The 24,551-nt window shown below is 46.0% G+C and overlaps 1 protein-coding gene across 2 annotated transcripts; it reads right to left on the bottom strand.

Moving 5' to 3' along the window:
* Positions 1 to 1,563: 1,563 nt before the first annotated feature.
* cutc (cutC copper transporter homolog (E. coli)) lies at positions 1,564 to 19,738 on the bottom strand. Of its 2 annotated transcripts, XM_038822293.1 has the most exons (8): positions 19,663 to 19,738; positions 18,203 to 18,262; positions 13,699 to 13,908; positions 9,774 to 9,809; positions 9,004 to 9,137; positions 7,902 to 7,929; positions 5,100 to 5,205; positions 1,564 to 2,044 (listed from the first exon to the last, which is right to left on the bottom strand). In XM_038822293.1, exons 1-8 carry the CDS (start codon positions 19,730 to 19,732, stop codon positions 1,933 to 1,935), a joined length of 756 nt encoding a protein of 251 aa, XP_038678221.1. In that variant the 5' UTR covers positions 19,733 to 19,738; the 3' UTR covers positions 1,564 to 1,932. The 2 variants fall into 2 exon arrangements, with proteins under 2 accessions (XP_038678221.1, XP_038678222.1); XM_038822294.1 differs by lacking the exon at positions 18,203 to 18,262.
* Between the last annotated feature and the right edge of the window lie 4,813 nt (positions 19,739 to 24,551).

Here is a 24,551-nt window from a genome sequence, read left to right on the forward strand (position 1 = left end):
ACAGACTCCGTGCCAGAGGCCCGTACCCCATGGCTTACCCCTGGTAAGTCGTCCCCCCCACAAGTATCCAAAACGGTATACTTGTTACTCAGGGGAACGACCGCAGGGGGTCCCTGCACTGACTGCTTCTTCCCAGTCCCTCTTACAGTTACCCATCTATCTCCAGTCTTTGGTGTAACTACTTCCCTGAAGCTCCTATCTATGACCCCCTCTGCCTCCCGAATGATCCGAAGTTCATCCAGCTCAAGCTCCAGGTCCCTAACACGGTTTTTGAGGAGCTGGAGTTGGGTGCACTTCCCACAGATGAAATCAGCAGGGACACTGTCGGCGTCCCTCACCTCAAACATTCTGCAGTTGGGATTGTTCTCGCTGGAGTTCAGAAGAATGAGAGGGGATCACATAGAGACTTATAAAATTCTAACAGGACTAGACAGGGTAGATGTTACCAATGATAGGTGTGTCCAGAACCAGGGGTCACAGCCTGAGGATTCAGGGTAAACTATTTCGGACAGAGATAAGGAGACACTTCTTCACACAGAGTGGTGAGCCTGTGGAATTCATTACGACAGGACGTAGTTGATGCGAAAACTTTGAATATATTCTACAGGCGGCTGGATATAGCACTTGGGGAGAATGGGATCAAAGGCTACGGGGAGAAAGCAGGATTAGGCTATTGAGTTGGATGATCAGCTGATCGTGATGAATGGCGGAGCAGGCTCGATGGGCCAAAAGGCCTCCTCCTGCTCCTATCTTCTAGGTATCTATGTACATCTTATGGTCTTACATCCAAAATGTAGCAGCTTACCCACTGACATTAAGCAGTATTTTCCATCATTTTACCCACTCGCTCTATTGTGACTGTGTGCTGTTCTCTGCAATTTACTGGGTCTCCTACTGCTCCATTTGTAGGTGGAACAACCAATTATGACGGGGCAGCCTGCGTTGTCAGGAACCGGCAACATCTAATCACTGATCTCAATAAAAGTCTTGGAAAGTCGCGCCATTCTCTTTTGGAGTGAGACACAATCGAGATCTTATATTCATACAATCACACTGCCTGGGCAGAAGAATAAAATCTTTAGGATGGGTGTTTCTTTATTTGCTTCAATTTTTGTAAGCAATGGTAATGGTTAACTAATATCAAGGAAACAGGGACTGGCTCCCCTGATGGCTCAGTGAGTTTATCATTCAGGAGCAGAGTGAAACAACGCAATAAAGCTCCAGCTTTGTGCTACGTTGAGTTTCCTGAGCTGAGCTGCAACAGCGGTAGGAATGTTACAGCTGAAGACAGTTCCACGGGGTTGAGAGAGGGAATTGTTCAAGGTTTGTGATTCCTGCCCGTAGCAATCTGGACTGGGAAGTACAGGATGTGTAGATGCCACATTGAGGAGAGAATTGATGCCCAATGTGGGCCAGCATTCAACATCTAGGTCCACATTGGTAAAGATTGGCCATCTGAGTCAGATACCAGATGGTGGCCATGGAATTGTACCCATGAGCGGCCAAACATTGAGGGGGCAGGGGGAAAGAAGAACAATGGTTGTGAAGAAAGGAACCAGAGCATTGAGTTCACAATTTTTAATTGTTATAAAAGCAAGCTCTGAGCACTGGCTGTCGACCAGACTCCTGATAGTAGAGCTTCTTCTTCAAATGACGAGACACTGTAAATAAGGATTCTGGTCGTTCTGAAAACTAAGTCACTAAAAAATCATACAAAAATGACATAAAAAGGTTCCTCGGCCACAAGGCTTCTGCTTTAATGAGTTGTGTTCAACCCAAACCTCTTGCTTGTTCCTCTCCCGGTTAGTAGACAAGTCATAATTGTTGAACTGTACAAACCCGTACTCAATCAGGTAGATGCTTCAGTATATCTTCCGTACAGCAGTACAGTATTTATTCCCTGTTTTTGTTTAGTTGTAAGATTCTCGGTATTTATACAGAGTCCTTGGCAATAGAGATCATTGTTCGTAACCTGCAGATGTCCACCACTTTCACACTGTACTCTGGCGGAGAGAGAGACACACCCATGGAAACAGAGCAGTTCCTAATGAGAAAAGGAGAAGCACAGACATATCATCCCACCGCAGTTCAGATAGAATATTATTTTCCTATCAGACCATGCTTCAGTACGCCAAGTTAACATGTCCTTGTGCACTGGCCTTTTCTGTAGTAGTTTAATACAACTGATGTTCCCGGTGGAGGGGGCTGTACATTGAGATGGATAAAAAACTTGTTGGTAGACTGGAAACAAAGAGTAGGAATAAATGGGTCTTTTTCCAAAAGGCAGGTAGTGACTAGGGGGGTACAGCAGGGATCGGTGTAAGGACCCGCGGTATTCACAATATATATGAGTGATTTAGATGAGGGAACTAAATGTAGTGTTTCCAAATTTGCAGATAATACAAAGCTGGGTGGGAGGGTGAGCTGTGAGGAGGATGCAGAGATGCTTCAATGTGATTTGGACAAGTTGAGAGAGTGCAAATGCATGGCAGATGCAGTATAATGTAGACAAGTGTGAGGTTATCCAGTTTGGTAGAAAAAACAGGAAGGCGGATTATTATTTGAATGGGAAGAGAGGGAAATGTGCAACGAGACCTGGGTGTCCTTGTACACCAGTCGCTAAAAGTAAACATGCAGGTACAGCATACGGTGAAGAAGGCAAATGGTATGTTGGCCTTCATAGCGAGAGGATTCGAGTACAGGAGCAGGGATGTCTTGGTGAGGCCACACCTGGAATATTGCGTGCACTTTTGGTCTCCTTCCCGAAGGAAGGATGTTCTTGCTCCAGAGGGAGTGCAGCGAAGGTTTACCAGACTGATTCCTGGGATGGCGGGACTGACATATGAGGAAAGATTGAGTTGGTTAGGATTATATTCGCTGAAGTTTAAAAGAATGAGGGGGAAGGGATCTCATGGAAGCCTCCAAAATTCAAACAGGACTAGACAGGATAGACGCAGGAAGGATGTTCCTGATGGCGGGCGAGTTCAGAACCAGGGGTCACAGTCTGAGGATACGGGGTAAATCATTTAACTGAGATGCGGAGAACTTTCTTCACCCAGATAGGGGAGAACTTGCGGAATTCACTAGCACAGAAAGATGTCGAGGCCAAAACATTGTGTGCTTTCAAGAAGAAGTTAGATCTATCTCTTGAGGCTAACGGGATGAAAGTATATGGGGTGGAAAATCGGGAACAGGTTATGGAGTTGGATGGTCAGCCATGATCATAATGAATGGTGGAGACAGGCCGAATGGCCTATTCCAGCTCCTAATTTCTATGTTTGGCATCTTCGGAGAGCAGTTAAGAGTCAACAACGTATGTAAGTCTGGAGTCACGTGTCGGCCAGACCGGGTAAGGACGGCAGATTTCCTTCCCTAAAGGACATTAGTGAACCTGATGTTTTTTTTAAGACAATCCGATAATCCCATGGTCACCATCACTGTGACTTGCTTTTAATTCCAGATTTATTGATTAACAGAAATTAATTCCTCCAGCTGTCATCATGGGATTTCCCGGCATATTAGCCTGGGCCGCTGGACGAATCCAGTACATCACCATTATATCCCTGTCCAGGTTTTGGCATCTAAACTGAGTTTACACTCACAAAGTTAAAAACCAGTAGACTTCATTGTAGGGCCTTGTGGTCAATGGTTGCTTGAGCTTTTAGCACAGTCGAAAGTCAACAGCCTCATAATGGCAGTCAAGCTTAATCAAAGTCAACAAGGAAATGATGGTGTATTAATTAACAGGGCGGCACAGTAGCATAGTGGTTAGCACTATTGCTTCACAGTGCCATGGTCCCAACTTCGATTCCCAGCTTGGATCACTGTCTGTGCGGAGTCTGCATTTTCTCCCCGTGTCTCCACATACAGGTTTAAGGTGCGAGGTTTGGAGTAGATGGACGAGGCAAGCTTTTTTACACAGAGGGTAGTGGGTGCCTGGAACTCGCTGCCGGAGGAGGTGGTGGAAGCAGGGACGATAGTGACATTTAAGGGGCATCTTGATAAATACATGAATAGGATGGGAATAGAGGGATACGGACCCCGGAAGTGTAGAAGATTGTAGTTTAGTCGGGCAGCATGGTCGGCACGGGCTTGGAGGGCCGAAGGGCCTGTTCCTGTGCTGTACTTTTCTTTGTTCTTTGTTTGTTTGTTTGTCTGTGTGGGTTTCCTCCGGGTGCTCCAGTTTCCTCCTACAAGTCCCGAAAGACATGCTGTTAGGTGAACTGGGCATTCTGAATTCTCCCTCTATGTACCCGAACAGGCGCCGGAATGTGGCGACGAGGGGATTTTCACAGTAACTTAATTTCAGTGTTAATGTAAGCCTACTTGTGACAATAATAAAGATTATTATTACTTGTCATTTAATGTAATACTGAAGTCTAGTTACATAAGAACAATACTATTACCAGTCAATACATTAAAATTTAATGCGTTCCATGACATCTTTGTCAAATTTCTTCTCAGCTCTCACCTATCCCAGACCTGCTATTTTGCTCCACCTGCCCCACCCCCTTAAACAGTACAAAATCCATCACATTTCTCCCTCTCTTTAACTCTGAACAAGTCTTACAGACTTGAAAACTAACACTGTTTCTCTCTCCACACAATCTGCCAGACCTGCTGAGTCTGTCCAGCATTTTCTGTTCTTATTTCTTTTTTAAAAATAAATTTAAGAGTACCCAATTCTTTTTTTCAATTCAGAGGCAATTTAGCGCGGCCAATCCATCCACTCGGCACATCTTTTGGGTCGTGGGGGTGAGATAAACGCAGTCACAAGGGGAAAATGTGCAAACTCCACACGGACAGTGACCCGGGGCCGTGATCGAACCTGGGTCCTCAGCGCTGTGAGGTAGCAGTGCTAACCACTGTGCCGCCATTTCTGTTCTTATTTCAGTATATATTATTGTTTAAAACAACCACCGAAGCCTAATTCATTCAGGGTGTATTGTTCCAGAACTAATATCTTTTTATTACAGCTCCAGGAAGGGGTTCACCAAGAACTGAGCAAAAAAGAATTATGAAAAAAGCTCCACTAATCATTTGTAACCCATTGGTGGAGATAATGTTTCCTCTCCCCAGATCCCCTCTATGTGACCTACCTAAATTTCATTGAAGAGTCTTGAGAGGATCGGGCAGAGCAGTGAAACTCCTGGGCTCCGGAACCTTCCAGAATCCGCTGCACATTTCTCTCTGTTATTCCACCCCCTGAATAACAAACAAAAATAAAAGGCAACTTTTTGACTGAAAATAAAGAAACTTGCATGCCTGTGGTACCTGTCATAATCTCAGTCTCAAAGCACTTCTCGGCCAACAAAGTACTTCTGAAGTATAGTTATTGTTGTGACGTAGGGAATGTGGCAGGAAATTTGCTCACAGTAAGCTCCCAGACAAAGCAATGTGATAATGATCAGATAATCTGCTTTGGCGATTTTGATTGGGAGATACATATTGGCCAGGACATCAGAGAGAACTCCTCTGCTTTTCTTTGTAATAGCACCATAGGATCTTTAACACACATCTGAGAGAGCAGATAAGACTTTGATTTAACACCTCATGCACACGCCGACTGTACATTCCCACTATGCAGCATTCTCTCAGTACTGCATTCAGAGTGCTGCATTCACCGAGAAAGGAGCAGTGCTCCGAAAGCTCGTGTTTGAAACAAACCTGTTGGACTTTAACCTGGTGTTGTAAGACTTCTTACTGTGCATTCAGAGTGAAGCCTAGATTGTGGCTCAAATGTCTGGAGTGACACTTGAACTCATGACCTCCTGACCCGGGAGGAGGAATGAAACCAGCTGATCCATGGTTGTTACGATCGATTACAAATCTCAATTATGCCGGCTATCTTTGGGACACTAGAAATTATCTACCACATCCGAGAGGACACTTTGTTGGTGAATGAAAAGCAGTGGAATAATCAAGCGACCAGGTTATGGTTTTACGAGAAACAGCAATACCATCAGCACAGAATTGAAGACAATTAAAGTGTCCCACAAAGGGTTAACACAAGATATGGGCTCATGGATTGAGAATAATATATTAACATGTATAGATGAGAAACGAAAGAGAAAATACCGGAAAATCTCAGCAAGTCTGGCAGCATCTGTAGGGAGAGAAAAGAGCTAATATTTTGTGTCCAGATGACTCTTTGTCAAAGCCAAAGGGTCATCTGGACTTGAAACTCAAATACATGATTTTCCAGCATTTTCTCTTTCGTTTCAGATTCCAGCATCCGCTGTAATTTGCTTTTATAACATGTACAGAGGGTTGGTTAACAGATAGGAAGCAGAGAGTTAGGGATAAACTGGATATATTCATGTTAGCAGGCTGTAACTAGTGGGGGTGTCACAAGGATCAGTGCTAGGGCCTCAGCTCTTTACAGTCTACGTTTATGACAAAGAGATAGAGAGTAACGTATCGAAGTTTGCTGCGGTATGCAAGCTCTGAGGAGGACACATAGAGGCGCAAAGAAATATAGACAGACCAGGTGAGTGGGCAATAAGTTGGTGAATTGAGTCTAACATGAGGGAAGTGTGAAGTTATTCACTTTGTGAGTAAGAATAGAAAAGCAGAACATCTTTCAAAAATTATGAAACTTTGAAATTTAATGGGAGAGGGCCATGGATGTACTTGTACAAGGAACATAGGAACACCTGCAGATACAGCAAGCAATCAGGAAGACAAATGGCATGTGGACCTTTATTGCAAGGGGATTTCCGTATAAGAAAAAACAAAACCTTGCCACAATTCCACAAGGCTTTAGTGAGACCAAGTCTGGAATACCATGTAGCATTTTAGTCTCCATATTTCAGGAAGGATATACTTGCATTGGAGGCGGTACAGTAAAGATTCACTAGATTGCTCGTTGGGATGAGGAGGCTGCCTTATGATGAGAGACTGAGCAAATTGGGTCCACACTCTCTTGAGTTCAGAAGAATGAAACGTAAAAGATCCTGAATGGGCTTAATATGAAAGATACTGAGAGGTTGTTTCCCTTGGCTGGGGGATCTTGAATATGGGGCACAGTCTTTGGATAAGGGGCATATCATTTAGGACCAAGGAGAAATATTCCAGCATTGGGTATATTCAAGGCTGAGATAAATAAAATTTTGATCTTTAAGTGAATCAAGGGATATGGGGAGCGGGCATGAAAGTGGAGTTGAAGCAGGTCTAACTGAATGGCGCAGCAGGCATGAGGCACCATATGGTATACTTCTGCTCCTATTTCATAGCTAGGATTAAATCACTCAGAGAAATCACAGGATGGGCGAAAATCAGCAAAGAACAAGTGATCTTTTAATATTGTCGCATTGCGGAAGGAGCTTTGGTTTGGGTGTAACCTTGTTGTACACTAGAATATGCGCGGTTTGTAGTCTTTATGAGCACCGATGGAGCGTTTTAAGTTGAAGACAATGCACTTGCCTTCCTCCTAGCCTTCCTCCCAAGCTGTACCTGACCTGGAAGTACTGAAGGTTGCCACAGAGAGTTCACATGCAAGTACTGTTCAACCCATCACCCCCTCTGCTCACTGCCCTACATTGGTCTGGGTTTAAAGAATATCAATGGAATTGAGTGTTTGAAATGTGAGGCAGGAGCTTAGTGATCATTAATCCTACAGCGTTCCAAATTATATATTTGTGTGGTTCATCAATAAACTTTGAAGTGTCATAATAAGGTGGACTACTTTCAGTGGATGAATCCAATTTTTAACCCTGTGTGTACCGGGTTAGAGAGAAAGGTCAAAAAATGGTACAACAGAGGCACAAATGCTCATTTTATGGAATAATCTTGTCCAATACCAATCTGTATTACTCCCCTCCAGATTCTACTGTCCACAGAGCAATGAACAAAATTTTAAATCACAAAATAATTGAAAACACAACAGAAAACAGTATTACCTGGTACGACAATAATCCTTTGCTTCGCCTGAATGGTGCAAATGGAGATAAAAAAGGACCAATATTAGAGGTGAAAGGAAGCGTATTACTGAAGAATTTCAGTTACTACTATATATACGGGGTTAAATGCAAAAGATTTAGAACAGAGGTCGACCCAACAGGTTCATTCTCCTTGCTTCTGGGCGACGTATTATTTTGTAACTTTGCTGGGTTATTCTTTAAAATATAAAATCTCAATATACTTTACACAAAAAAAAACTAGGTTGGATAGGTGAATAATAAGTACCATCTCTTGTACGCTGTAAAATTCTGATGCCTGTACGCTAACCCAAACCAATATACCCTTCAAACCCGCGCTTACTAACCCCTTGGCTCCCAATCCAACAAAACCTCGATTTTAAAATCCTCAACCTTGTTTTCAAATCGATCCATTGCTTCACCCCCTCCCAAACTTTGCAACCTCCTCCCAAACTTTGCAACCTCCTCCATTCACCAGTCACTGCTTCCTATTGCTTTGTTCGTTACCACCAACGTGCACAATGTGCTTGCATTTTCCTAATAAATCTGCTATGTGGTGCCTTACTAAAACCTTTTGAAAGTCCGTCTGTACATCCACAGCACTGCCTTCACCAATCCTGCTACTGCATGAAAGAACTCCATCAGGTCAGTCACACGCAACCTGTGCTGCCTGAGCCCGCTTCTCCAAGCAAGAATTAATTTTGGCCTTGACAATGCTTATCTACTTTCCCTTTAATTGCATCAAGGCTTTTTGCCTCAACTACTCTTGTGTTCCACATTCTCACCAGTCTCAGGGTAAAGGCGTTTCTCCTGAACTCCCGACTGGATTTATCAGTGATAGTCTGATGATGATGATGATCACCAATTGGATTTCCCCACTGTTGACCTTAGTCTCGCTGTTGTGCCAAGTATATCCCTCGCCCATTTTATCAACAGTTCAGATCATGCATCGTTGCGTTGAATCGTATTCACAGCACATAAATTGACCATTCGGCCCAACAGGTTCATTCTGGCAGTCTGAACAAGCCTTTCTTAGTATCGGCATCTCAAAAGGAAGTTGTGTGCGTTTGAACCACAAACTTACTTGTTCTACCAGGCGCTTGATGACGGGCAGCCCCTCAAGTGCTGTGCTGTCGCATCCGCTGGTGAGAACTCGCTCAAAACCCAGCGAGATGAGGCACTCCAGGACCATGGTAGGGTCATGCACCATATCAAATGCTGTGAGCACAAAGAAAAGAAGAGCTGGTGTCAGAGGATCAGTGCAACGACCTGGAAGAGAGAAATCCGGGACAGCCAACTTGGCAGGTCAAAGCCCCTCCTCCTCCCGATCGTGACATCTGCACTATTGTGAACTCCACCCCAAACCTCTCATGTTTTACAGTAATGTACTGTGAAGCTGAAAGGCAAAAACTCCAGGATATTCAGGACAGCTTCACTATCCAACCACATTTTCCTTCACAAAATTACAGCACAGAAACAGGCCATTTGGCCCAACTGCTATATGCTGGTGTTTGTGCTCCACACAAGCTTCCTCCCCCCCCCCCCCCCCCACTCTCTGGTTTTCCCTGCAGGAGAAACTCTCCCCCGTGTCTACCCTATTGAAACTCCTCATAATTTTGAACATCTCCAACAGGCCACCTCGCATTCCTCAATTTTCTACAGGGAAGAGCTGTTCAGAGTCTCCTGATTATGTAACCTTTCAGTTCTGGAACCATGCTTATTAATCTTTATGCACTTACTCTGGTACCTCTAAATCCTTCCAAAAACAGTATATTCCCTTTCAGTATTTGATCATCTCAGGATATCCCTTTCTACTCCCCAACAGTCTTTTTCTCTTTATTTAGACATACTCACCTCTGTGAAAAGTCACAGACAACGGTCGTGATTCAGCTGCAACAGAAGGAGTAATATTTAAACATTCTGAATAGTTATCAGTTGACTTAAAAAGAAAGGTTTTACACATAAGGCCCGGGATTCTCCCCTACCCGGCGGGGCGGGGGGTCCCGGCGTGTTGGAGTGGCGTGAACCACTCAGGCATCGGGCCGCCCCAAAGGGGCGGATGTCTCTGCACCTTTAGGGGCCAAGCCCTCACATTGAGGGGCTAGGCCCGCGCCGGAGTGGTTCCCACTCCGCCGGCTGGCGTGAACAGCCTTTGGCGCCACGCCAGCCGGGGCCGAAAGGACTTCGCCGGCCGGAGTAAGTTCGCGTATGCGCCGGAGCGTCAGCGGCTGCTGACTTCATAACGGCGCATGCGCGGGGGAGGGGGTCTCTTCCGCCTCCGCCATGGTGAAGACCATGCTGAAGGCGGAAGAAAAAGAGTGCCCCCACGGCACAGGCCCGCCCACCGATTGGTGGGCTCCGACCGCGGGCCAGGTCACCGTGGGGGCACCCCCCCGGGGTCAGAGCGCCCCGCGCCCACCCCCTGGACCCCGGCACCTGCCCACACCGCCAATCCCGCCGATCAGGTAGGTGGTTTAATCCACGCCAGCGGGAGAGGCCTGTCAGCAGTGGGACTTCAGCCCATTGCGGGCCGGAGAATCGCCGTGAGGGGCCTGCCGACCGGCGCAGCGTGATTCCCGCCCCCGCCGAATCTCGGGGGGGGCGGAGAATTCTGGACACGGCGGCGGCGGGATTGACGCCGGCCCCGGGCAATTCTCCGACCTGGCAGGGGGTCGGAGAATCCCACCCAAGAACTGGAATGGGCCATTCTGCTGAACAAACCTTTATTGTTGTTCTTAAGCCCAACTCCCCATCATCTGCTCCATTCTATCAAACAGAAATACAAATCTAATGATCTAATTTCTACACCACCTTTCATGACCTCAAGGCAGTCAAAGCGAATTACAGCAGTGAAGTACTTTTGAAGTGCAGTCACTGTTATCTTGTGGGAAATGTGGCAGCCAATTTGAACACAGAAAGATCTCACAAACAGCAATGAGATAATGATGAGCTAATCTGTTTTTAGTGATGTTGGCTAAGGATAAATATTAGCCAGGAAATCAGAGCTAGCTCCCCTGCTCTGCTCCGAAATAGTGTCACGTTTATGTTCACCTGAAAGATAGCCTGGGATTAACTCCTTATCTGAAATATGCCACTTCCAACAGTGCAGCACCCCTTCAGTATCATAGATTCCCTAACGTGCAGAAGGTGGCCATTCAGCCCATCGAGTCTGCACCGACCTACTGAAAGAGCACTCTACCCAGGTGCACTACACCGCTCTATCCCCGTAACTCCATAACCTAACCTGCACGTCCCTGGACACTAAGGGGCAATTTAGAATCATAGAATCATGGAATTTGCAGTGCAGAAGGAGGCCATTTGTCCCATCGAGTCTGCACCAGCCCTTGGAAAGAGCACATTACTTAAGACCACACCTCCACCTTATCCCCGTAACCCCACCTGACCTTTTTTGGACACTAGGGGCAATTTAACATGGCCAATCCACCAAACCTGCACATCTTTGGACTGTGGGAGGAAACCGGAGCACCCGGACGAAACACACGCAGACACGGGGAGAACGTGCAGACTCCGCACAAACAGTGACCCAAGCCGGGAATCAAACCTGGGACCCTGGAGCTGTGAAGCAATTGTGCTAACCACTGTGCTACCGTGCCACCGTGCCGCCATGGGCAATCCACCTAGCCTGCACATCTTTGGACTATGGGAGGAAACCAGAGCACCCGGAGGAAACCCATGCAGACTCCGGGAGAAAGTAGTCTCCAGTCAGCCAAGGCCAGAATCGAACCCGGGTCCCTAGCTAACCACTGTGCCACCCCAGAGTGCCATACCGACATGTCAGCCACTCAAGTACTGGATTAGGACTTAAAGCCGGAACTTTGTGTCTCAGAACTTGCTAAGTGCAAACTTGGTGTGGCATTCCCTACATTACAACAGTAACCACACTTCAAAAATATCTTCATTGCCTTTGTGACATCTGGTGGCTGGGGAAAGTACTGTAGAAATGCAAATCTTTCTTTCTGTGACTGATAATTGGTAATTCAGTTCCTCAAATATGTTCTCCAATCCAATTAGTTCACGGAGTGTCACAGTATACAACAGAGATAGTTTCCAGTTAATGGAGTCTCTGGGAAGCGGTATCCAGCACATGTTGCTGTCTCAGGAAAGAGGGAGAACACTGGAAGATAAGCAACAGGTAAACGTACGTATTATCCTGGACCTAGAGTACGGAGGAATATACAAACACAAGGAGGCCTTTCAGCCCCCTTGAATCTGTTCCATCATCCAATTAGAACATAGCTGATTTGTATCCAAACACCATCTACCTGCCTTAGTTCTGTAGCCCTTACCCAATAAAAATCTATCAATCTCAATTTTGAAAGCTTCAACTGAACTTCAGCCTCAACAGCGTTTTGGGGGAGAGCGCTCACTCTTTGTGTGAAGAACCCCTCACCACCACCACCAAGTAGGTTGCCAACTCTGTTTGAAAGTATTTCTGGAGGTTTCGTCACATGGGATCCTGTTTACTCAGCCCCACCCCGGCTCCGAATATGCATCAGCAGTTCTGTAGAAGGGTCACGATGACCCGAAACGTTAACACTGTTCCTCGCTCTACAGATGCTGCCAGAACCTGCTGAGTTTTTCCAGCATTTCCCGTTTTATTTCAGATTTCCAGCATCCGCTGTATTTTATTTTCAGTCTAATGTAATGTCTCTTGATTCTAAAGGTGTCAAGGGGGATGTGGAGAGGGTGGGGAGCACGGCGTGGGGGCAGAGCGTCAGCCATATGATCGTACTGATTGGCGGAGCAGGTTCAAAGAGCTGAATGGCCTACTCCCACTCCCATTTTCTAAGCTTCTATTACTGTGGATCTGGAGTCACGTGTCGGCCAGACCAGGTAAATTGGCCGATTTCCTTCCCCATAGGGCATTAGTGAAGCAGATGGGTTTTTACAACAATCGACTACTTTCATAGTCACCATTACTGAGACCAGCTTTCAATTCCGGATTTATTAACTAATTGAATTTAAATTCCACCAGCTGCCGTGGTACGATTTGAACCCCCCGTCCCCAGAGCCTTAATAATAAAAACATTTATATGTTCTGCTATTAACACCTACTCCTGAACCAAGGTCGGGAATTTCTGCTCCCGGCCGTGGCAGGAATTGATCGTAGGTAGGATGGAAAACCAGCCAAAGGTCCATTGAAATTGGGTGGGAATTTCTGATCCTCCAGTGACGAGACTGGAAAATACAGGCCTGAAGCTTCAGTCGTTAATACTGCCATTAGGGCCGAGATTCTCTGGCCGCGCCCGCCCGACCACCGGAGAACCCCGCCCGAGGTCAATGGCCTTTCCGTTGTCCGCGTCTCGCCCGTGCTGATCTTGCGGCGGGCGGGACGGAAGAATCCAGCCCTATCTCTCCTTTGCCTTGTGTTCCGTAATATCTTTGTCGTTTAATCTCCGCTGCCCTCTAGCTGATCTTTGACCTTCTATTTTACTCCACCTGCTTCAAACCCCTGCACTTTCAAGAGCATGAAAAGAGCATAAAACATTTCTACACCCCTCCAGTTCCAAAGAGGATTCATATTGGACTCGGAACGTTAACTCTGTATTTCTCTCCACAAATGCTACCTGACCTGCTGAGTTTTTCCAGCAATTTATGTTGTCATTTCTGATTCCCAGCATCCGCATAATTTTGCTTTTATCTCCAGGGCATTAGCCTGGGCCACTAGATTACTAATCCAGTGGCACTATGATTATACCACCGTCTTCCATCTTACACACTTTGATCAGATCACCAGTGTCTAGTGTGGGGTTTATACCGATCAAATCCATGCACACTTCGGTGTTGACCCTTCCATCCGCTGTCAGAACCCCAAACACGATGCCGTCTGCACCGTTGGCTTTGGCCATCTTGATGTCAGCTTTCATAACTTCGATCTCGCTGTCAGAGTACAGGAAGTCCCCGCCTCGTGGACGTATCATGGCAAACACCGGAATCCTCACGTACTGTTTCACCACCTGCAGCAGACCTGTCGCAGTCGACCAATGTAAAAAAAACACAACGGATGAGAGGAGGCCACCTTGAACATGAATAAGAATTTTCTCCGTTTCCCCGGTCAGATCATGAAGCAAACCCCCCCCCCCCCCCCCCCCCCCCCCGCCCATCCTCAAATCTCCGCCAATGATTGCTTATGTTCCATAGGTAAGATGTTCCGTAGTCGTGGAATTCCACAATGGAATTCCATCATGTCTGCACTGGTTCTTTGAAAGAGCTGTTCAATTTTTTCCCTGTGATTGATTCCCTTCAAACCCCTGCTCAATTGCCTTTCAAACCGGATTTTGCCACCCTTTCAGGCAGTGCATTCCGCCATTGTAACAACACCCCATGAGAAAATTTCTGCGTTTTTGCCAATTATTTTAAATCTATGTTCTCTGATCATCGACGCACTTGGTGCCGGAAACTCGGTTTGCTCAATTAAAACCAGGGCGAGGGAGAGAAATCAAGGGTCGCGGTGCTTCTCCTGTTTCCAAGCCCCTTAGTCTGACTCAGGAGAGGATAGCCTGTGCCTGGGGTGCATGTGCGTTCCAAAGGAGAGTCGTATTGATCTCAAAACATTAACTTTGTTTCTCTGTCCACAGATGCTGCCTGGCATGCTGAGTTTTTACAGCACTTTGCTTTTATTTCAGACTTCCAGCATCTGCGGTATTTTGGTTTTATTATTATTGTTTGACAGGTTGGTTTGAGCGGATGTTTAAAGGCAAATGGAGAAAAATGGTGGGTTTAAAAAGAGGGGGCTTCACAGGATAGGGCCTGAAAATAATTCCAGTGGTTAGAGTGAAGAGAGGGTGAATGGACAGGAAGGTGGGAATTAGAGTAACAAAGGTGTTGGGACAGGCGTAGGCATAGAGGAGGCTATAGAGGAGGACAAGGATTTGGAAATTGGTGAATTGCGGGATACAAGTCAATGGTCAATGTATGACCGTGGGGATTGCAACAATGGACATACAGGGCATGGGCTGCATCAGGACTTAGGAAGGAGAATTTTGAATGAATTAAAGATTTGTTAGTGGGTGTATCTTGGGAAGCAGGAAACCTGCGGGGGTGGGGGAAATCATGCAGATAATGGACGCATGGATTAGTATTTGGTTGTGCGGTTTATTGGTCCATGGGATGTGGGCATCGCTGGCTGGGCCGCCATTTATTTCCCATCCCCGGGGGAATTTAAGAGTCAACTGCATTGTTGTGGATCTGGAGTCACATGTAGGCCAGATCGGGTAAGGATGACAGATTTCCTTCTCTAAAGGCCATTAATAATAATCTTTATTGTCACAAGTAGGCTTCCATTAACACTGCAATGAAGTTACTGTGAAAAGCCCCCAGTCGCCACATTCCGGCGCCTGTCCGGGTACACTGAGGGAGAATTCAGAATGTCCAATTCACCCAACAGCACATCTTTCGGGATTTGTGGGAGGAAACCGGAGCACCCGGAGGAAACCCACGCAGACACAGAGATAACGTGCAGACTCTGCACAGACAGTGACCCAAACTGGGAATCGAACCTGGGACCCTGGTGCTGTGAAGCAACAGTGCTATCCACTGTGCTACCGTGCTGCCCTACATTAGTGAACCAGATGTTTTTTTATGACAATGGGTTCATGGTCACCTTTTAGACTTTTAATTCTAGATTTTCGTTGAATTCAAATTTCACCATCTGCCATGGCGGGATTTGAACCCGGGTCCCCAGAGCAAGATTGTGGGTCTCTGAATTATTAGTCCACCGATAACACCACTACGCTACTGCCTCCTCTATTGTGGTGAGTGAGGTGAGCAGAGACGGGCAAAGTTATGGAGGTGAAAATATGTTGTCTAGGTGCTAGCTAGGCTGTGGGCTTTGAAGCCAAAATCTGACTCAGGCAGGGCACCAAGGTTCTGTGTTAAATGGATCCCAGATAGTGAAGTATAAAATCGGATGTAAATCCTCCTCTTGATTGGTCCTTTATTTGCCGAATGCACCATTACAATACCGCCTCCTACCTAATACTTCAGTGTTCCCAACAGTTTCTCTTTATAAGTGCTCTAAGTACTTAATTATTCACTGCCCTTCATCGATATGAATAACATACAAGTAATATTGTGAACTGTCTGGTATAGCCTCAGCGAGCAGTCAATGTGGGAGATGGAGTCAGTAAAGCCACAGTGTTTAGGGATTAGCGTTCAGCTGGAGCAATGCCGACTTCCTTTGCTGTCAATCTGTTCCACACTCCCAGTATTGTGTGGGAAACAATTCTTCTGATCTCTAAGTCTTGCCTCAGCCACATTAACTTTCTTTTGCGACCTCTAGGTCTGTGCCTTCTGTACAATTATTCCATTTCTATTTTCCGCGTCTTTATGTCAAAGATCTATTTACACCACCCCCTTATCTTTTCATCAAAGAAAATAAATTCAATTCCTTTTTTCATGACCCAAGAGTCCTTAAGGTGTGTCCAAAGTAAATTAGCCTGGATTCTCCCTCGATGGCACAAGGTGCCCTGCACCTGATCATGTGGATCAGGCTAAACGGACCAATACAAGTCCCACAATTGTTGCTACACTGTAATGCTTCTCCCCGTTCAGTGTTAGAAAGACAAAATCATCCAGGGTGACAATTCCAAATCTCTCCTTGAAGGCCTCTCATCTTCCACCCTACATGAACATCAGCTCATCCACAACTCCGCTGTCCATCTCTTAACTTGCACCAAATCCCATTCACCTATCACCTCCTGTGATTGTTGGTCTACTTTGGGTCCCAGTCTATCTACGCCTTGATTTAATAAAAAATCTCTTCCTTGTTTCAAATTACCCTACGGCCCTCCACCCCTACCTCTGTAACCTCCGCCAGTCGCACATCCTCGCAGATATCTGCTCTCCTCCAATTCTGGCCTCTTGTGCATCTGATTTTAGTTGTTCCACCTATTGGTACTGTACCTTCAATTGCCGGGGCTCCTAAGTTGTGAAATTCCCTCCTTAACCTTTCCGCCTCTTTCCCTCTCTTCCTTTAAGACGCATCTTTTTGATCCAGATTTTGGTCACCTGTCCTAACAGCTCCTAACATGACTCAGTGTTGAATTGTGTTCGATAACGCTCACATGAAGTGCCCTGGGACATTTTATTGTACTAAAAGTGCTATATAAATACAAGTTGTTGTTGTTGTTGACTGCTACCCAGTGGTTAGCTGAAAAATATGCTTGGGAGATTGCCAAGCAAGTACAGGATTGCCCCCCACAGCTGATGATTACCCCACCATCATTTTCTGTCTGACTCATGTCATGAAGAATGATCACGTGATGAAGAATGATCACGTGACCTCTATTGAGCCGGCACTGGACAGTTTCTGACTGTGAAGCAGGGCACTTAATGGGCTGTTAACCTTGTTATTGATGCTTCACAAGCTGCAACAGAAAACACTGCAAATCCCCAATCAACTGGATAACTAATGGAACGAGGAGAGAGAATTACATTGAATCTACAGTACAGAAAAAGGCCATTCAAACCAACTAGTCTCTGCCAGGGTTCATGCTCCACTTGGTGGAGATATATATATTGTATGTTTGTGTATATATATAATATATTATATGCATACAATACAGGTTGCGTATCCTTTAGTTGGAATGCTCTGGGCAGTGGGAGGCATGGTAGCACAGTGGTTAGCAATTCCCGGCTTGGGTCACTGTCTGTGAGGACTCTGCACATTCTCTCAGTGTCTGTGTGGGTTTCCTCTGGGTGCTCCGGTTTTCTCTCAGTCCAAAGATGTGCAGGTTAGGTGGGTCGGCAATGCTAAATTGCCCGTTCTGTCCAAAGAAAAAGGCTAGGTGGGGTTACTCGGTTATGGGGATAGGATGGAGGTGGGGCTTAGGTATGGTGCTCTTTCCAAGGGCCGGTGCAGACTCGATGGGCTGAATGGCCTCCTTCTGCTCTGTAATTTCTATGATTCCAGACTTTTTCGAATTTTGGAATACCAAGCTGCAAAGAACCTCGGACGCTGTTCGCCGTCGCCGGTCGGTACTGGGATCAACTCTATTGGCGCAACAAACTCGTGGCGTCAATTGGAAGGATACACATACGCACATGTGTTCGGCCACAGGAACGGGACTCTGTACTCGGAACAGCCGACACTGAAAAAGAACGGATTTCAGAGCTTTTTGAATTTTGACTAAGGGATATTCATCCTGTGTATCAGAGAGGCTGATGTGACAGATGCCCTTTCAGCTTTTTGAGGTTAGTAATCGGTGTGAACTGAAGTCCTGCACACATCAGGTAGAAAACCCAGGTGCACGGGGACTCACCGCTACTGGGGGTGATGCCTCCTTCCATTAGGCCGGAACACAGTTCAATCCGACACGCTCCTGAAAACAATCACAAAAATGAACTTCTCAAAGCAACTCAAAGGCATACAGACCAAAAGAAGAAAGCCGGGACTTCCAGCTAATTCTGGAAATATTCAACATGCCAGACAATAATTGGGATAATTCTTCCGAGGGGATTAAGGGGCCCAGCTGAGATTTAACCTTACAAAGTATTACATAGAATCTACAGCAAAGAAACAAGCTATTCGGCCCGACCGGACAATGTCAGTGTTTACGTTCCTCACGAGCCTCCTCCTAACACTCTTCATCCAACTTTATCAGCATCCCCTCGATTACTTTTGCTTGGTTACACGGTAACACAGTGGTTAGCACTGTTGCTTCACAGCGCCAGGGTCCCAGGTTCGATTCCCAGCTTGGGTCACTGTCTGTGCGGAGTCTGCAAATTGTCCCCGTGTCTGTGTGGGTTTCCTCCAGGCGCTCCGGTTTCCTCCCACAAGTCCTGAAAGACGTGTTGTTAGGTGAATTGGACATTCTGAATTCTCCCTCTGTGAACCCGAACAGGCGCCAGAATGTGGCGACTACAGCTAATGTCACAGTAGCTACACTGCAGTGTTAATGTAAAAAAACTACTTGTGACAATAAAGATTATTATAAAATTATACTTGAGTATTGTTGCAAAGAGAGGCACGTTGAAGCTCCTTGACTTATACTCGTTATGAAAAAAGCAAAAATGCCCAATTTTAAACAATCACAATACATTTTGTATAAATTGTGATGGTTTGAAATTTGGAATTCTTGTTTGTGACCTGGTGAGTACAAGACAAAAAAGTTTCTCTATTTCTAATTCACCCGTCACCTGACCTCTCGGCCCAACAACGTCTTAAGTTTTAAAATTCTCATTCTTGCTCTCAAATCCCTCCATGCCACCCCCCCCCCCCCCCCCCAATCCCGTAAGTTCCTCCTACAACTTTCCGAGATAGCTGCACTCCTCCAGTTCTGAACTCTTGCAGATCCCCGATTTTAATCTGTCCCCCAACGGTGGTTATCCCTTCAGCTGCCTGGTCTCCAAGCTCTAGAATTCTCTTCCACCCTCTCTGCCTCACTCCCCTCCTTTAAGATGCTCCTTAAAAAAATCCATCTCTCTGAGCAGGCATTTGATCACCTGCCCTAATGTGGCTCAGTGTCAAGTTTTTTTGATAACACTCCTGCAAAGTTCCTTAGGACATTCTAAATCAAAGGTGCCGTGCTTCTCAAGTTGGTGCAGGTTGTGCAGACTGTGAAGATGTGATGCTGTCAGGGTACACTGTCCCAATTCACATCCTCAGTTGTATTTATCACTAGACGTAAATTTGAGGCAAGACAGAAAGTATGAAGGATGGTTTATGGTTTAAGCAAAAGGCTCAGTCTGATGAAAAACACAAGATTTGTATGGTACATACCTCCCCTCTCAGCATTGACAGCAGATTCCACTGAATCCACACACACTTCCATTCGAATGTTTGTTGTCATCCAACCCTATGGATCAATAGATGGTATTGTTTAAGCGACAAGTTAGCAGATTTGGAAACACAGCTATGTACCTATGCTAATGTTTCAGCAACTCCGTACATCATCAACTGGTGGTCAGAGTCATTGTTTCTCAACGGAACAGATCAGTCTCCTCGACAGGCCTTTTCCCGATGAAGGCCCGTAGCTCAAGACTCTTCCTCAGGAGGAGAGAAGGCAAATTGGAGCAACCAGTGGCGGCTGGGTCTGGCCAACCTTGGGTTTACCAGACTGTCGGAGGAAAGGGAACTTTAAGTGAGGTGAAGAACGCCACGGGTTTGAGGTCTGAAAGAATGAGTTGTTGTAGATGTTGCAATAAAAGCTTGAAAGCACCAGAATGCCCAGCTCAGAATCAACATTGTAAAAATATCAGACAGGAGACTGATGGGACAGATGCTGAGATCAATGGTAAGGAGAGTGAGGGATTGTCCATCAGGTGACAAAATACCAACTCCCGGGGTGGCGCAGTGGTTAGCACTGCTGCCTCACGGCGCCGAGGAACCAGGTTCAAACCCAGCCCTGGGTCACTGTCCGTGTGGAGTTTACATATTTTCCCCATGTCTGCATGGGTCTCACCCCACAACCCAAAGACGTGCAGGGCAGGTAGATTAGCCACGCTAAATTGTCCCTATATTTTTTTAAAATACCAATTCCCATTGAAATAGATGCACCCAGACCTGGCAGGAGGATAAATATATTGCAGAATTAACAGCACATGCAATGAAGCAGAGGCAATTTCACCTTCTGAATAAGAGAGATGTGGAATAATTTGCACTGATAATTCTCCCTGTGGTGATTCCATCTCCTCTGGTCTGGTCCAGAGTATCTTCAGTTTATAATCATGACCCAGTTCTTCCCCTATCCATCTTATGCCAAAGTTGGAGCAGCTGTTTTACAAACTAGTCAAACAAGAGCCTGACATAGTCATCATACCTTACAGACAATGTCCCAGACACCACCATCACCATACCTGGGTCAGTCTTGTCCTACTGACAGGGTAGGTCCAGCAGAGGTAACGGCATAGTGATCAGTAAGGAGTTACCCAGGGAGCCCTCATCATCAAGTCTGGTCTACAAAATGTCTCACGGCATCAGGGTAAGGAAATCTCCTGCTGATGACCACATACCATGCCCCCCCCTCCCTCCCAGCAGATAAATCAGTACTCTTCCAGGTTGAACACACTTGGTGGACGCACCGAGGGTGTCAAGGACACAGAATGTACTCTGGGTCCTAAAATGAAGTGTCAACCTGGTGAAGCTACAACACAGGACTACTTGTCTACCAAACATCATAAGCAGCAAGTAGTAGACAGCTAAATGATTCCAGAATCAAAACAATCAGATCTAAGCTCTGAAGTCCTACCACATCCAATTGTGAATTATGGTGGAAAACTCACTGGAGGAGGAGGGTGCACAAATGTCCCCATCCTCAATGACAGAAGAGTCCCAGCAGATCATTGCAATACATACAGCTGAAACATTTGCAACAATCTTCAGTCAGAGGTGCCAAGTGGATGATCCATCTCGGTCTCCTCCAGTGGTCCCCAGCATCACAGATGAAGTCTTCAGCCAATTTTATTCACTCCGTGTGATTTCAAGAAATAGCTGAAGGCACTGAATACTGCAAAGGCTATGGGCCCTGACAATATTCTGGCAATAGTACTGAAGACTTGTGCTCTGAACGTGCTGCGCCCCATGCCAAGCTGTCCCAGTAGCTACACTGGCATGTACCCAGCAATGAGGAAAAATGTCCAGGTATGTCCTGTACACAAGAAGCAGGACAAATCCAACCCGGCCAAGTACTGCCCCATCAGCCTACTCTCGATCCACAGTAAAGTGTTGGAAGAGTCATCAACAGCGCTATCAAGCAGCACTTATTCAGTAATAACCTGCCCACTGACACTCAGTTTGGATTCTGCCAGGGTTACTCAGCTCCTGACCTCATTACAGCCTTGGTTCAAACATGGCAAAAGAGCTGAATGCCAGAGGTGAAGTGAGAGTGACTTCTCCTGACATCAAGGCAGCATTTGACTGAGTATGGCATCAAGGAGCCCTAGCTAAACTGGAGTCAATGTGAATCAAGAGGAAAATCCTCTGCTGGTTGGAGTCATACCTAACTCCAAGGGAAGATGGTTGTGGTGGTTGGAGGCCAATCATCTCAGTTCTAGGATATCACTGCAGGAGTTCCTCAGGGTAGTGTCCTAGGCTCAACTAGTTTCAGCTGCTTCATCAATGACCTTTCTCCCGTCATGAGGTCAGAAGTGGGGAGGTTTGCTGATGACTGCACAATCTTCAGCATCATTCGTGACTCGTCAGACACTGTAACAGTCCACGTGCAAATGCAACAAGACCTGGACAATATCCAGGCTTGGGCTGACAGGTGACATGTTACATTTACGCCACACAAGTGCCAAGCAATGACCATCTCCAACAAGAGAGAATCTAACCATTGCCCCATGACATTCAATGGCATTACCATCGGTGAATTCCCCCACTATCAACATCCGGAGGGTTACCATTAACCATAAATTAAATTGAACCAGCCATATAATACTGTGGCTACAAGAGCAAATCAGAGGGCAGGAATCCTGTGGCGAGTAACTCACCTCCTGACCCCCTAAAGCCTGCCCACCCTCTACAAGACACAAGTCAGAAGTGTGATGGAATACCCCCCACTTGCCTGGATGAGAGCAGCTCCAACACTCAAGAAGCTCAGTACCATGCAGGACAAAGAAGTCTGCTTGATTACCACTCCCCCCCCCCCCCCCCCCCCCCCCCCGTTCCACATTCAGTCCCTCTACCGCCAGTGAACAGTAGCAGCAATGTGTACCATCTACAAAATGCACATGCAGGAACTCAAAAAGATTCCTCAGGGAGCACCTTCCAAATCCATGTTTGTTGACCCTCTAGAACAGGGGTGGGCAAACTACGGCCCGCCAAAGGTCTTTATGCGGCCCACCAAGTCATGAATGGACAATAAATGCTGACCTAGCCAGTGATCCCCACATCCTGTAAACAATTTTTTAAGTCTTCCCAAGATATTTGATTATTAGGGAATTATTCAGCAGTCACTTCACCTTTTATCGATTTGTCTACATATTAAAGACAGGGCAGCATAGAAAATACTTTCCTTTACATTTCACATGTGCTAGACCTTGCTAAGGGTGTTTGATGAGGCAGTGTAGAGGAGTCCCACTCCTCGTTGAACCTTTTCTGTACTGAGGCACTTGATGCCAAACTCATTTGACCCGGATAAACGTGCCTCTGAAATTGGTTCCCCATTGTAAACCTGCCAACAGCAGTATCCCTAGAAGCACTGAAACCCTTCAACTGTAAAGCTAACCGTCGCCTGCCACCTACTGTCACATCAGCAAATGCCAGCACTGGGAGCAGGTGAGCTCATTGTTCCTGGCACTTCCAGCATTGTTAACTGTGAAGGACTTTCCCCCTGACATCATAAAAACGGCCTTGCCAAAATATAAATACTGCAACTGTAACCTTGTAGTGAAGTAGGTGTGTGCAAGGCCCAGTATCCCAATGCTGTCGTGGATAAACAAGGCAGAAGTGGTTGGAACAAAACTGACTCTATGTCAGAGGAATGAACTGATACCAGATTTCAAAATGGTCTTCCATTCTCCAGCACTGGCATCCCTCAGCTTGATAAATAAAATGTCACAGATGATGCTTCAGTGTCTTACAGATGAGACATTAAATCTTGAAGGTAGACATAAAAATATCCAAAGGCACTTGTTCAAGGAAGAGTAAGGAACTTCTCATAGAATCTTACAATACAGAAGGGAGGCCATTCAGCCCTCAGAGTCCGAACTGGCATTAGTCCCATACCATATTTTTTCCATAACCCTGCAGGCAAGTTCTCATCAAACACATGTTCAATTGTGTTTCTAAAAATTCCTATGGAACCTGATTCGATCATCCTTTCAGGTCCCCAATAACTTGGACCAAATTTTACCCCTCAACCAACGTTGCTAAAACAATATGACCTTGTTCTTATCACATTGTTTATTGTGGGATCTTGCTGTGCTCACAGTGGCTGCAGTACCTCGTACACTACAACAGTGACTACATTTCAAAAGCGTTTCATTGGTGGTCAAGCGCTTTGGGATGTCCGGAGTTTGCGAAAAGGTCTAGAAGAATGCAAGCTATTTTTTAATATTAAAATATAAAACTGGACATAGCCTTCGCCTCGTTGATCGCCCGAAGGCGGATCCTGCTGGGATGGAGAGAGGTCTCTCCACCCTGTGCCCTGGCGTGGCGAGGGGACCTTTTGGAATACTTGACTCTTGAGGATGTTAAGTTCGAACTGAGGGGAAGCTCAGAGGGGTTCTACAAGTCATGGGCACTATTTATTATGCACTTTCAAGAACTGGATAACATCGAACATTAGTTGGGGGGGGAATGGGTGGGGAGGGGGGCTATGTATGTTAAAGATGGCTGTGGGTAATCCCTGATTCCTTTTGTTCTTTGTCATTTGTTTATGTTAACATGCGGGCTGATGTCTGGGCATGGTGGGTGGGAGGATGGGATCGTTGTTACTGTTATGGAGTTTGAGATATTTGTTGTTGGTTATTGATTGTTGTTGGTTGTAAATTCGGGAGAAAAATTGTGAAAAAGGAGAATTAAAATATTTTTTTAAAAAATATGAAACTAGACAAAGACAAAGGGGCTGGTTTAGCTCACTCAGCTAAATCGCTGGCTTTTAAAGCAGCCCAGCAGGCCAGAAGCACGGTTCGATTCCCGTACCAGCCTCCCCGGACAGGCGCCGG

Source organism: Scyliorhinus canicula, chromosome 16 (genome assembly GCF_902713615.1).
Source record: "Scyliorhinus canicula chromosome 16, sScyCan1.1, whole genome shotgun sequence".
NCBI classification, from domain to species: domain Eukaryota; kingdom Metazoa; phylum Chordata; class Chondrichthyes; order Carcharhiniformes; family Scyliorhinidae; genus Scyliorhinus; species Scyliorhinus canicula.